Source organism: Barbus barbus (assembly GCF_936440315.1).
Source record: "Barbus barbus genome assembly, chromosome: 8".
NCBI classification, from domain to species: domain Eukaryota; kingdom Metazoa; phylum Chordata; class Actinopteri; order Cypriniformes; family Cyprinidae; genus Barbus; species Barbus barbus.
Window position 1 is genome coordinate 18,107,501 of NC_136736.1, and position 15,148 is coordinate 18,122,648.

The window sequence follows — 15,148 nt, forward strand, 5'->3', positions numbered from 1 at the left end:
TTGATAAACATAGCCTCAAATCATCCTCGATTTGTGCACGATTGCGGTATTTCGTTTTGAGTGCAGTCATTTTTGAGAATCCTGCCTCACACAAATATGTCGACGCGAAAGGAAGGAGAATCTTAAAGGCGACGTCACAGAGTTCAGGATATTCCTGCATCAATGCTGCCCAGAATGACGAAAGAGGGCAGGAGCTAAAGAGTTCCTTCAGTCTACTGTCACTCTTCAGCTCAATAAGCTGTTCCTGCATATCAATTGATAGCTCGTTTGCTGTGCACACAAACGGATCTCGAACCCACGCAAAAGAGCGATAATCCTCTTTAAAGTACGTCGCAAATTGTTTTCTCATTGCTGACAGGTGCTCAGACGCTGATTGAAATAGGGAGGAGAAATCGTGTGACGTGCCTGCATCAGTGATAAAGTCTGCAAGGCTGGGGAACATGTCACAGTTCCCTCGACTGATGCGGCCATGCCAGAGGTCTAGTTTTTGTGTGAAGGCGTGCACTTTGTCTGCAAGGAGCAAAATATGAGTTTCGCGGCCTTGCAAAGACAGGTTGAGGCCGTTCAAGCGGTCAAATATATCGACCAAATAGGACAGAGACGCAAGCCACATAGTGTCATCCAGATGCTTCGCCAGATCTGATTTGATTTCTGTCAAAAACCACTTCACCTCCTCTCGCAGCTCATACAACCGCTGTAACACCCGCCCCCTGGAGAGCCAGCGAACTTCAGTGTGCAGAAGCAGCTGTTCATGCCCTGACCCCATCTCCTGGCAGAGGACCCCAAACAAGCGAGTGTTTAGCGGCCGTGATTTGATGAGATTTATCATTTTCACGGATTGGTTCAGCACGGAGTCAAAAAGAACCGGCATTTTTTTAGCAGCTAGTGCTTCGCGATGAACCATGCAATGTGTCCATTTCACAAGTGGAGCTACTTGCTGAACGCGAGCAGCTAGGCCACGCTCAAGCCCCGTCATTGCCTGCGCACCATCCGTGCATAGGCCAACGCATCGGTCCCAAGCCAAACCATTTTCACGGATAAAAATATCAAGGACATTGAAAATGGCTTCTCCTGTAGTGTGCGACTGAAGAGGCTGGCAAAACAGGACATCCTCCTCAATCGCCTTGTCACGCAGATACCTGACATAGGTGAGGAGCTGTGCCTGCCCAGCAATATCAGTGGATTCGTCCAGCTGCAGCGCGTAGTAAGGACTCTTTTTTACGAACTCTATCAGTTGCTCTCTGATATCATTGGACATGTCTATAATTCTCCATTGGACAGCGGTACTGCACCGAGTTTGGCTGCTGCACTATCGCCCATCATTATTCTGCACATGTCTTGCGCTGCCGGCAAAATGAGAGTCTCGGCGATTGTATGCGGTTTACCCAGTTTACCGATTCTTTTGGCCACTACATACGATGCCTCCAAACACTGTTTAGACACAGTGCTGTGCACTGAAATGGTTGCCTGTTGCTGATGGAGGCCATCAAGCTTTCTTTTAAAATATTTAGCCGGTTTATTTTTAATGCCAGCATGCTTTGTTTCGAGGTGCCTTTTTAATTTGCAGGGCTTCATACTGTCGTTTGCCAGCACCTCGGCACACACGACACACTGAGGTCTCAGATCAGCCGTGACTGTAAACCCAAACTGCAGGTATGCTTCATCGTACCTTCGAAGCTTTTTTGCAGCTGGTGGTGCGTCGGTTGGCTTGTTGGTCCTCACAAGAAATTTCTCCATTTTTGTTATTTGTTTTCAATAAAGTTTAGGCAATATGTAACTGTGTGTGTGGCTATGTTGAGAGACGTATCAGGGGCTAATCAGTAGGGACTTAGGCATGATCTTTAATTAAACCAAAATTATTTTGCAGACAATTCAGATTTTATTTTAATACTTAACGACTGTAGTGTGTGTCTTAGTCGCGTGGGTAGTTTTAGCGAAGTGTAGCTACTGCCTAACAGTAAAAAAAAATTACTGGCTAGGGCTGAGATTTGATCTAAACTTTAACAATAATGTTTGTGGGTTTAGTCTTTAAAAAGACTGTTGGGGTTTTGTAGTAAAGGCCTATGTAAATCGAGATTGATAACAGACTAGCGAGAGCTGGCACAAGCGAACTTGGCAAGAGACTAGACTAGAGTGAATGGAGAGCTATGTCGTGAGTCAATTTAAATGCAGTGATTTATTTTTGTGTGAGAGTGAGTGAACATTTACATTTACATTTACGGGAACGGCGGCGGCCATGCGCATTCATTTGCAGCCTGGACGCGGAGGGGTGTGTGTCTCCTCTCTGCTCTGACTGCTGCGCGAGGCTACTGAGAGTCTGACCGCCTGTGAGTGCTTTTGGACGGGAGAGGGGCTCACAGCAGCACCCGCTGCTCGTTTACTCGTCACTTAATTTACCATCACCTCACGATTGAAAATGTGACACTGATTTCATATGACAGTTCAACAAACAAGTTAATAATATTAACCCTCTAAGCGCCAAAGTCGCAAAATTGCGACAAGACGTCATACTTCATGAAATGGGCAGTAGTTCCTAATCTGGTGTAATGGCTCATTTGTATTCCCTTCCACTAGATGGCAGACATGTAGTACTTTGATTCTAGACCAAAATTGTTCGAGGAAATACCAGAGTAAGTGAGCTATCGTGTCATTGATGCGGAAGCAATTCAGTTCATAGCGTGTGAGTAAATTGTGAGATTTGTGAGAGAAAATCGCCAAACGGCTAATAAAAAGTTGTACTGTGAGGATGTGTTGCAAATGTCATTCGCCGATTCTGACTCTGAAGGGGAATATTTGCCTTTTGGAAATGACGATCGGCCGTCTAATGATCGCGCTTCTCCAATGGTGCCATGGTGCCGCGCGCAAGGCGCGATCGTTCACAAAGCACAAACAAGTGATCATTTCAACACTTTGCCCAACGGGGATGGGGATGACAGGGGTGGACGTGGTCTTAGTGTCCATAGGAGAGCTGTTGATCTCTGATGATCAGCCAGATTGCGCTGTTTGTTCTGATCGCGCGCGCTCCAAGCGCCGCCGGCAGACAGTACAGGTGCAGGTGCAGTCAGTTTGGGGTAACTTAGGTCTGTGCGCTGTGCCATACAATGAGAGGTACCATACTCTCAAGAACTATAAACTGTCACATAGATACCTGATTGGACAGATAGCTGGTCAACTGATCAAAAAATAGGCACATGTATTTTACTATGGCACAGTAATATAGTAATTATTTACTACTTTCTCCTGTTTTACTGTTGATTTCCTCTTTTCCTGATCATTTGGAATGAGGATAAAAAGACAAAAAAACAACAACAACATGCAAATAAGTTCAAACATCCATTCAATATCTATTATTTCCTGAATATTACTGATGAACTGATCAAAAAGTAGGCTACTGTTCACATGCGTTTTACTACTATATAGTATAGTAATATAGTAATAATTTAGTACTTTCTCCTGTTTTATTGTTGGTTTCCTCTTTTCTGATCATTTGGAATGAGGAGAAAAAGACAAAAAAACAAACAAAAAAATCAAACATCAATTCAATATCTACTATTTCCTAAATATTATGAAATTCAAGAGGGCCGCCCCTGATGACGTCATAATATGCAAATTAGATGAGTATATTTACACCCCACATAAACTTACGGTCATGCCTAACATTTTTCTAATTTACAGTAGATCTCTATCTTTAAGCCCTTTCAAGCCACAAGCTTTTGAAATCTTGATGTCAAAATCCAGCATTTTTTCCAAAAAACCCTGGCGCCTAAAGGGTTAAGTCACTTACATTTTTGATGAAATAATGACTGTTTTGGTCTATTTTAGCAGCGAAAATAGATCCGATGAATCCAAACAAAGATCACAGCATAGCGCATCTCACAGCAACACTCAATCGTGTTTTGAATGATTCAGTGTTTTGAACGAATCGGTTGAATCAAAGATTCAATGACCCATGCACAAACATCTGTCTCATTCTTGATGAATCGTCCGTTTGAACGAATTGTTTGAATGAACGACTCAATGACTCTCTTAATAAAACCGCTTATCACCTGCATTTGCGCTCACTATCGACAAGCCAATCAAATTGGTTCAAAACGCTTTTTTTTTTAAATCAGTCCAAACACATTTTAATTTTTATTCAGGAGTTATGTATATACAAAACTATAACTTTTTATGACAGTAGTTTAGTGATAAAAAAAATTAGCAAATTTTTTTTTTTCAGTTTTTTTTTCCCTCCCATCCTGTAGCCTACTCGCGCGGGGGGGCGCGCCCCACCGGTTGAGAACCACTGCCCTAAGCTGATCATTCAAGACTTCGATCAAAGACTGCAACATCCATGAGCTGAAAATTTACAGAAATATTTGCAGAAGTGCAACAAAAACACTGGATACTGAGAGGCAGTTAAGTTTTGACCTGCTCTAACATGAACTAACAAAGATCAGTTGTATTTTTAACTGATGTTATGAAAAAATACAGGGAACTCCTGTAACAAATTTGGGTATTTCTCATTGTTAATGTTAGTTAATGCCTTACCATCATAAAAGGCATGATAAAAGCAATTTTCAGTAATTATTGAAAACGTCATACTGTGACATGCCTAGAGTGTATGTGGATTTCTTGCCGGCATTTGTGCATTGCTGTGCACAGATGTGTCTATTGCATTTGTGGCAGGTTTTGATATGGATTTCACTCCATAAACAAAAACAAACAAAAAAAACAGCAAGGTGACAGTACCTTATGTCCGTTAAGCTCCACTTTAGGGTTGTTTTCAATTTCCCACAAGCCTTCATTAAAGCCCTTCCTTTTGTTAGGTTTGCCATATTTGTCTTTATTAGGCAAATAGGGAAAGATGTCTTTCGGACCCAAGAATGCTCTGAAATGTTAAACAGGTAGCATCTAATCACATCTATTTAACCATAACTCAACTGCAGGATCGGGAATTAAATTAACCCGCCTTTTAAATTTTAACCATTTGAAGCTCCACAACAATACATCACTTAAGTAAAAATTGACGAATCTCTACTTACGTTTCATGAGTGCCAAAAAAGAAGATAGGAAACTTTATATTTGATGGTTTGACAGCTCCATATGGAATCTCATCAATCTGAAATGGCACAGTAGCATATATTAAACATGAAACAGCAGCATACATAAACACTAAATAGCAAAGCACTAAACAGTATTCAGACAGTAACATTTGAGTGTAAAGAATTAATAATAATAATAATAATAATAATAAAAAAGATAATTTGGTAGTGTTTTCTCACCCTTGCAGGCCAGTGGGGATAACCCTTCATTTTAGCAAAAATCAGATCACCAGGTTTGAAATCCCGAGCCATGTCCAGACAGATGGATCACCTCCTTTGAGACAAATAAAAACATTTCCATTCCATTATTTGTTCGAGTATTTTGAATTGTCTTTCTCAGTGCTTCAAGACACCACTCATTCGCTTGTCTTCATCACATTAACCTCATCACAACACAGTGGCATTGCTTAAAGGGGCAGTTCACACAAAAATGAAAATTTTGTTGTTCTGACACTAGGGGTCAATCTTGGAAACCTACTGACATATTTAGAAAAGGCCACTGAAATTAATGAGTGAAATTTGCATGCGTAGGCATGCCCCAAACATCCAGGTATATCATTAGTTTTGTTCTTCAAAATATTTAATGTCATGGATGAATATTTACTGAGTAATCCACTATTTTGAAGAGGGGGTTTGCTCAAAATGGCAATCGATTGCTTCAGTCTGTCCCTGTCTGTTGTGCTGCTGAGAGGTTTGCGTTTGTAGCTCCGCTTTTTTATTGAATCTTTACCTTACATTCACTCTCTGTTGTTTAAAGTGATGATATATAACTTAATTCCCACCATATTTATGGTATTATCTATCAAACTAATCTAATTTGATAGTTCGCTTTTTAAAACCGCGAGTGCAGCGCATCATCTGGTTAGCTTATTACTCGCTATTCCATTCGCGTTTCTATTCGCGCCTATTATTGTTTTCTTTTTTCTCGCTCCGTTTTTCACGAGTTCATCAAACAAAAGTGGTAAGTGGTAAGTTAAGTTGTATCATTCATCAGTCACAGTGAGTAATGGCTTCTTCTCCTGCTATTGTTGTTTGCACTTCATGTCACATGTATAGTTGAGGGGTGGTGATGGCGCAGTGGATAAGACACATGCCTTTGGTGTGAGAGACCCGGGTTCGACTCCACTGTGAGACACCAATGTGTCCCTGAGCAAGACACTTAACCCCTAGTTGCTCCAGAGGTGTGCGACCTCTGACATATATAGCAATTGTAAGTCGCTTTGGATAAAAGCGTCAGCTAAATGAATAAATGTAAATGTAGTTTATCTCTCTGTGTCGGCGATGAGGGATTCACATGTGATAAATGCAGGGAAATAGTTAGGCTGACAGAGAAGGTTTCAGAATTAGAGACACACATCCAAACTTTAGCTGAGGATAGTAAGAATGTGAGGGCTGTAGATACTGCTTTGGATGCGACTAGCTCAGGGAGTCCTGTACATTGTTTGGTTCCGGTTGAGCCCGTGCAGCAGGGCAAAGACAGTCTGATATGCATGCGCGGATTTGTGACTGCGTGTTTTGAGTTTGAGCTCCATCAAGTTGATTCTTTATTGTCTATTTTCTATCTTAAAAACAATTTTATACACTATAATTTTCGTTTCTATAACGTGTGAATATCGTTACTGTTACTTGCTTAAATGGCGGATTTGTGTCTACCTTTGAGTGCAGGTGAGGACACATTCGAGCTGCATTTGGTGCAGCTGGAGCTGGAGGCCGTGGAGAAGCAGATCCGCGACCTGGTGGAGAAGCAGGCCCAGCTGAGAGAGCGGAGAGCCGCGCTGGAAACATCCCGGGCTGACGCTCACAAGTCCGGGGTAAGTATACAGCATGCTGCTAACACTCCCACCACCTCTACTCCGTGTGTTTCTCTGCACAGACCCTGTGTGCCCAGGACGCGATCTTCCCAGATGTCCTTCACTCCGGTGCTGGGACGCAACGGACCCTGGGTGCACCAGCAGCGGAAGACGCGAGCCAGGCCCTGGGCGACGACCTCTCCTCCTCCGCCTCCGGTCTTCGCTTCGCTCCCCTTCGCGAGACGGAACGCGGCGCTGTGATCGTCGGAGATTCCATCGTCCGGTACGTCCGTGCTACGTTAGCTGAAGGTAACTGTTTCCCCGGTGCTCGTGTTCTCGATGTTTCTGCGCAGAAACCCGCAATCCTGAACAGCGATGAGAGCATCGGTGGAAAGATGACACTCTAGGCTTTACTATCCATCATCCAGAGTTGATAATGCTCAACAAGATAAAAAGTTATAGACACTGACGTGCCTTGAAAAATGTTTTTCCACACTGAATGTTTTTTTATTTCATATACTAATACATGAAATAAGTCCTGGAGCAATCCAGAAAAGTAATGGGTTGAAAGCCACGTGTCTCATGAGTTTATATTTCAAATTTGAAGACGATACCATGAAAAATGAGATTCCTGCAATATTTTTTCTGAAAATATTTATAGTCCCCCCAGCCCCTCTGTTTGAGGAAAAATAACCACCAGAATTGCAGTATTGCAGAATTATACTAACTATTTTAGTCATTATACATATTCATGACATGGTCATCCTCTCTCCGTTATGTTGCGGTGTGCTTTCTTCATATTTGACGGGAGATTGCTTTTCTTGGTGTTGGCCTGGTTGCTTTCTATCGGCTCTGTGGACTCACAGATATTAAGCTTATTGGGAGCTGGTGCAGACGAGGCTTTATTGAACATGGCCTTACAGTACACCTCTCGCCAGCTCTTGGTGGTATTATAGTTGTTTACAAACTGCAATACAAGATTCACCCTGTGTCCGTTCCTCCTTTTAAAACTTTTGAATGTCTTGTTTTAAATGTGTCCGATACTCACTCTGCTCTCCATTCTGCTATGGTCCTTTATGTCCTTCAGTTCTTGCTATAATAAATGACTCTTTATCATTTGGGGAGGTGCCAGCAGCACTTAAAGCTGCTGCGGTTACTCCCGTTTTAAAAAAGCAAAATTCTGATGTGAAAAATCTGTCAAATTATCGCCCTATCTCAAATCTCTCATTTCGGTCTAAAATCCTGCAGGGTGTGGTTGCAGCCCAATTAAACAAACACTTAATTGAAAATAAACTATTTGAGCCCCATCAATCAGGATTTCGAAAATTACACAGTACTGAGACTGCGTTGGTGAAAGTCGCTAATGACTTACTAATTGCCTCCGACTCCGGCTCCACGTCCATTCTCATTCTCTTGGATCTCAGTTCAGCCTTCGACACTATTGACCATGCACTGTTACTCAATCGCCTCGAACATGTATTTGGCTTGTCAGAGACTGTTCTTGACCGGTTCAAGTCCTATTTCACTGACCGCAGTCAATTTGTTTTTATGGGTGGTTATAGGTCCAAAGTTGGCTCTGTTTATATTTAAAGCTTATAAGGAATGTATTTGCTACATTTGTGTAAGCAGTACACAACAAAACATGCAGAATAAAAAAGCAGTACGTACCATTATGATTGTAATAACGAGTCACAAATGCGTCCACTGCTGAAATCCCAGTTTAGTTAGAGAGGTAAGGGTCCACAGAACAACATCCCATAGAGCACTTTTAGTCCAGCGAAACAATAACGTTGTAATAAGAATGACTATTCCTTTGTTTACATTTAATTTCTTCGGGAGAGTTACTGTTCGCGTCTGTTATGGAATAAATTACGCTCAAAAACAGCGTCTTGGTGGTAAAAAAACAATGTGTTGTAGCATACAGTTTTACAAACAGAATGAGACTGTCCACGGGAAAAAAAAAAAAAAAAAAAAAAAAAAAAAAAGTCTCAGATAAGTGGAATATAGTTTATTTGAATTTGGCGCTCTCTCCTGAGTGACGCACGCTGTGACGCAGCTGTCATCTGAGCGGGGACGTAACTTAGCAATCTGCTTTTTCCACAAAAATAAATAAATTTTTCTCTTCAACATTATTTATTTATATATATATATATATATATATATATATATATATATATATATATATATATATATATATATATATATGTATATATATATATATATATATATATATATGTGTATTGTGTGGGGAATGTGGCCGTATCTGCATGATCATCATATGTATGGACGCACATCAGCGTGTTTATTACCGACTCTATGACGGCTATCATTGTGATTCAATGATCAGCTATTATTGATTATATGGCCCATCTGTATGATTATCATCTGTATGGACACACATCAGAGTGTGATTACTGACTATATGACCATGTCTGCCAATATCACTTCATGTCTGGTAATCAGAATATATACACTTCAGAATACATACTATATACAAAGCAATTTTTTTTCCTATTTTATTACTCAAATAATTATTTTTGTATTTTTTTAGTGCTCAAATAAATCACTTATGATGTCTAAAATTCTGTCTATTATTTTATAATTGAAAAACTATGCAGGAATATGTATAATGACTAAAATAGTTTGTATAATTCTGCAATACATTTGGTGGTTATTTTTCCTCAAACAGGGGGGATGGGAGGACTATAAATAGTTTCAGAAAAAACATTGCAGGAATCTAATTTTTCATGGTATCTTCTTCAAATTTGAAATGTAAACTCATGAGACACGTGGCTTTCAATCCATTAATTTTCTGGATTGCTCCAGGACTTATTTCATGTATTTGTATATGAAATAAAAAAAAAACATTCAGTGTGGAAAAATATTTTTCAAGGCACGTCAGTGTCTATAACTTTTTATCTTTTTGAGCATTATCAACTCTGGATGATGGATAGTAAAGCCTAGTGTAAAGGATCACTTTGGAGTTTTAATGTATGCTGTTGATTAAATTAAATATGGGTTGGGCTATTAGTAAAATATTTGTGTAAATGTTGGTAACTTATTCAAATAATTCTCTTTTTTGTATGCGCTTTAACGTTATATGTATGTGATTGACCGGAGATTTTGCGCACCTGTGATGTTGAAATTTGTCCCTTTGGTGGCACCGTAGTCTGCACAAGAGAAGATGAGCTTTTAAAGGGTAGCTGGCGGGTGTGAATGGTACGCAGCTGTGTTTGAGCATACATATGGATTTTATCTGAGATTTTGTTTATTCATGAACTTGAACTCGACGCCCGTCTTTTGATGGAAGAAAGGACTATCGTATAATGTTTGCATTCCTTGGTGAGCGCAGCGAGGTACGATATGTTTTCGTTCATATAATTCAGAAAATTGTTTGCACATATGTATGGTTTATTTGTTGTGTAATTAATGTTTGTCACCCCAAATTTTTGTTTATGTTATGACGTTTGTAGCCGTGAAAACAAGTGTGTGAAATGTTTGTTGCATGTATGTTTTCAATATAGTTTTCACGGTGCTAAGGTGATGATGGATTGAAAGTTGAACGTCATGCTGGTTTGGCGAACTAAATAAAGAAACACCTTATGCATCAGTCGAGACTCTCTCTTTTGGATCCAAGGGCTGCTACACCTAGAGTGTCTTCTTTCCAAAGATACCTCATTTATTTCGTTTGGCTCTGTTCGAAGGCGGTCGCATTTTTCTTCCCTCCCTCCCTCCTGAACTTCCCTGCTTGCTCTCTTGTATTGTCCTGTCCTCTTAAGAGACTCTCGCTGCACTATTTGCAAAACCGAAATTATGGATCTGATCAACTGGTCTCTAAATGCAATTGACACCATCTTCTCGACTAGGAAAGCGGGATCTGGAGAACCGGAATGTCCCGCTGGGACGTTTGCTGCTGGCTACACGATGGACGCATGGGAGAGATGGCGGATCGTGTGTCTGGCGGCTCTCTCCGTGGAGGACATTGAAGACATCTTCTTATTCGGAACAATGATAACTGGGTTTCTGCTATTTGGATTAGGCGTTGCCCTAAATTATCAGAAAATTAAGGAGACGGGACTGGCTGTCCAAAACCTCTCACGGCTGCCCGTCATGATTGAGGCTGTAGGCAGAGCGGTCGCCTCGGAGACTGAGGCGATTAACCGCAATATGGATTCAATCACGGCTAAGCTCTCGGCTTTGGATAGAAAAATCGACGGACATGGAGATCAGAATGGACAATGAGAATTAGCTGTGAAACTGGAAGACAGCTGTTCGCACTAAGACAAAACAATCTTATCTCTTTCCGGCTTCCCACAACAGAACGGCTTGGCAAGGCCGCTCTGGTATCAACTCTCCGGTGAATACTGCAGGGAGACGCTCTTTCTTCCATTCCCTCCTCCCAAAAACACCTTGTTATTGTCGGGCGCTTGTGCTCTGTCCAAGGACGTTTCCATGGCAATTGCTATGTCGCATCACAACCTGCGAACTGAGTCGACTGGTTTGGAGTGCTGGCGAAACGGATTTCAAGGCATACGAACTCACACGAACTTACACATACACACACTCATACACCTCCCTAACCCCATCCCACGCCTTCGTCGCTTCATCCTGTCAGGCGTTAACGGGTCCGTGGGTTTGCGCTGTAATGGCGGCTGGCCGGATGGCTGTTTCGTCTGAACTAGGATTACTATGCAAGTTATGTTCCTGTGTTGACTGTGCTTTATGCTGAGGTTTTTTGTCTGTTCTCGCGCTGCGTTCTCTTCCAAGAACGCAGTGCGAGGACACTTTTTTTTCTCCTCTCTTTCCTCATGTTATGCTGTATTTCTTCTTCTCTATTGCATTTCGTTGCCTTGTACCTACATGTGCAATGACAATAAATTGAATCCAATCCAATCCAATCCAATTTGTTTGTGTAGCACACTTTGTCAGGAAGTGTTACCGTTTTAATTTAGGTAGGTTATTTTCACCTGGGGGGCGAAGGTTAACAGGTTAACTGAAAATTGAGTGTTTAATCTTGTCATTTTATATTATTGACACTATTTTCCTATTTTGATATTGTGCAGTTGCTTTGACACAATTTGCATTGTTAAAAGCGCTATATAAATAAAGGTGACTTGACTTTTGCATATTATAACCTGGAACTTGGATGTGGGAAATAATTACATTAGATCCAAAAGATAGTTTTAGCAACATATCACAGATGCTACAGAACACAGTTAGCTGACTAGCTGTATAAGATTGTGTGCTACGCTAATATATTACTTCACAGGCATTACTGGCTTGTACTTTTACATCCATAATATTATAAATTTACAGTTTATTGCTGGTCTGTGGTTTTACACCGCTGTAATTTTTAAAGATTTCACATTATTGTAAGGTGAGCTTAACCCTCTGGGGCCGACAAATGCGTATATGCGTTTTGTGGCAGATTTTCCTGATAAGGCAGAAATGAGCTTGAATTAATCTGCCATTTTTGATCGTTCAGATAAGAGCAATACACCATTCAAATCTGTAAGGGGTCTACTTTTATTGGTATACACTCAAAATAACAACTAAACTTTGTGCTTTTGAAGAATAAAGAAAACAAACAGGGAGCGCTCTCTGTCTTCTCCGTCTCCGCGAACTGTTTTCAGAAACGCGTCACTAAAATGAAGTGTAACTCAGCAAATACTTGACACACAGACATGAGTTATATCTATAGAAAGCCTGAAGTGTCTACTTTCAAATGTAAGTCATGTCGAAAACAAATATGTGATGAAGTAATCCATATGAAATCAACACGATGTTCAGTCTGTCCAGTCTAACTCATTATTTTTAATGCATCCCGCCCCCTCGTGTTCACATGTAAATAACCACGTGATCCGCGCGCGCATGGAGACACCCAATATAAACAAAGAGTCAGGAGTGAAGAGTTCATCACTGCAATACTGTTCGTTTCTGGAAGAAGACACGCTGAGTAAAGGCTGGATTTCCCTCAAAATAAGAACAAGAGTTCATCAAGTAGAGAAGATTGATCTGATGAGTAAGTAATGTTTATTTTCTGCATTGGTTAGCGTGTTATTGTGACAAACTTGAACACATTACTAGTTGGGTTTTTCCCAAACTACAACATGATGAATGCTACACATCTAAGAAAGTTTAGACCATGTTTATTATTAATAATCTGTTCAGAAATATATTTTAATAGCATGCTAAATGATAACAATTAGTTCTCAGATATAAAATATATTTTTTATAGTGCAAAGTTCATCCTTTTATAGCACAAAGCATGCGTGAGTCTATGACTGCAGAAGCATATCTTCTATACTATAAAATCATACATGATGTATGGGATGGCTATATGCCTACAAAATCATAGTTGTGTTTTTCCCAAACTATAATTCCTGACTAAAATGTTTGAAAAGTACATTGTAACATGATGAATGCTATGAGTCTAAATATGTTTAGAACATGTTTATGATTAATAGCCTACTCTGTTCAAAAATAGATTTTAATAACGTGCTAAACAATAATTAATTTCTCAAATAAAATGTCTTTTTTTTACAATAATACAAAGCATGCATGAGTCTATGGCTACAAAACATATAGGTTTTGTAGCCATAGACTCATGCATGCTTTGTATTATTGTAAAAAAAATACTTTTTTTTACAGTAATACACACACATATACATATATATATATATGTAATTTGTATACAAAAACATATGTTTTTTATTTTTTTTGGTTTTGTATTTTATTGAATCAGACACCTGCACCACAGATGATGAATCCTGCTGACTTTCAGTCTCTTCCAACTGTTTTCCTCTGAGAGCGCTGTACCAACATCAGATGTTCAACTACACTGATATTCCATGGTAAAACAAGATCCTTGACTACTGATAATGTTTTTTTTCTTCTTGAATCCATGGAAAGTAACAGAAACACTTAAATAACACATAAATATCAGGCATGATTTATTTGTTTCACTTGTTGAACAGAATCTGTTGCAGGAATGACTCGAAGTCTGTTCACATCTCTGTGGTTAGATCAGTGTGCACAATAATGTGTCTTTTGACCTTCATTATGTATGTTTTGATTATACTGTGTTGTAAATAAAATACAAATAATTTTAAAAACCCATCTCCTGACATTCTCTCTTACCTGCCTCAAAGTCACAGTCACACTGATGGCCCATTAGCAGCCTTTAGGGGAGAGCCCTTTGTCTCTCAGGTGAAAATAACTTAATATTCAAGGCCATTACCACTCCCTCGCATATTGGCTTTCAATCACAAAACAAGTCTTTAAAAATTTCAATCAATGTATTGTTGTTTTCTAGGCTACAAGATCCAGTTCTCAAAAGTCTTGGTGAACAAATGTTCTGTATGTGTTTAATGGTCTTATTTCAGTGACTTCAAAATTTTAGTTTTTCACCAACCACGCATAAACGTTGATTTCTCAAAAACACAATCATGTACACAAATGCTGCTAACATCTTATTGTAGCCCAGTTTGTGCTGTTTACAGTGTTATTAGACTATATTATTAGACTATTATTATATTTTTATAAGCAACTGAAAAAAGCACAAATGTCAGAGCATGTCGAAAGTTCTCCAGGCCCCCAAAACACCCTCAGGCCCCAGAGGGTTAAAGGGTGCACTACTATGAAAAAAAATAAATAAAAAAATTCACACAGCTTCAGTGTGACGTCAATAAGAAAAAGTATATTTTCATAGATATTGTTAATAATAGTTGTTCTTATTAAAATATGTATGAACTTAATAACCTAGACAATTTATTTAGCAAAATCCTGTCATTTTAATAAATATGACATTAAAAATTGTTGCTGCTCCAATTAAGCTCAGTGTGCACTCTTTAAGCTCTTCCACATTGAACGTCTATGTAAGTACGTCATAAACAGGCTTTAAATATTAACTGATGGCTGTCACTTTTAAGTTAATAAATTTTCTATGGATTCTGTCGACTCAAGTCTGCAGACTGACTCTGATCTCTGATCATCAACTTCAAAATTCAGGGCAAAAATTGTGTAGTGTATTCCAGCCATAAGAGACTATAGATAAATTGACATCCATTTAAAAAGAGGTTTCATAATGAGGCTAGTTACTGTGTTCATCCCCATGAATTAAATGTTTTATTGGTTTGTTTTATTTGATTTTTTATTTGAAGGAGACCTATTATGCAAAAATCACTTTGATAAGGTGTTTGAACACAGTTGTGTGGCCGCAGTGTGTGAAAACAACCAGCCTATAATGTTAAAAATCCACCAACTCATATTTTT

General features: G+C 39.5%; 1 protein-coding gene across 1 annotated transcript in view; it reads right to left on the reverse strand.

The window, feature by feature from the left end:
* Nucleotides 1–15,148, reverse strand: part of LOC306873922 (PC4 and SFRS1-interacting protein-like) — a 112,722-nt gene that overhangs the window by 71,714 nt on the left and 25,860 nt on the right. The window contains exons 2-4 of the mRNA XM_079423487.1: nucleotides 5,265–5,358; nucleotides 5,025–5,101; nucleotides 4,732–4,870 (exon numbers count right to left, since the gene is read on the reverse strand). Of these exons, the coding sequence (XP_079279613.1) occupies nucleotides 4,732–4,870; nucleotides 5,025–5,101; nucleotides 5,265–5,336 (288 nt within the window). The 5' untranslated portion in view covers nucleotides 5,337–5,358. The remainder of the gene's footprint in view (nucleotides 1–4,731; nucleotides 4,871–5,024; nucleotides 5,102–5,264; nucleotides 5,359–15,148) is intronic.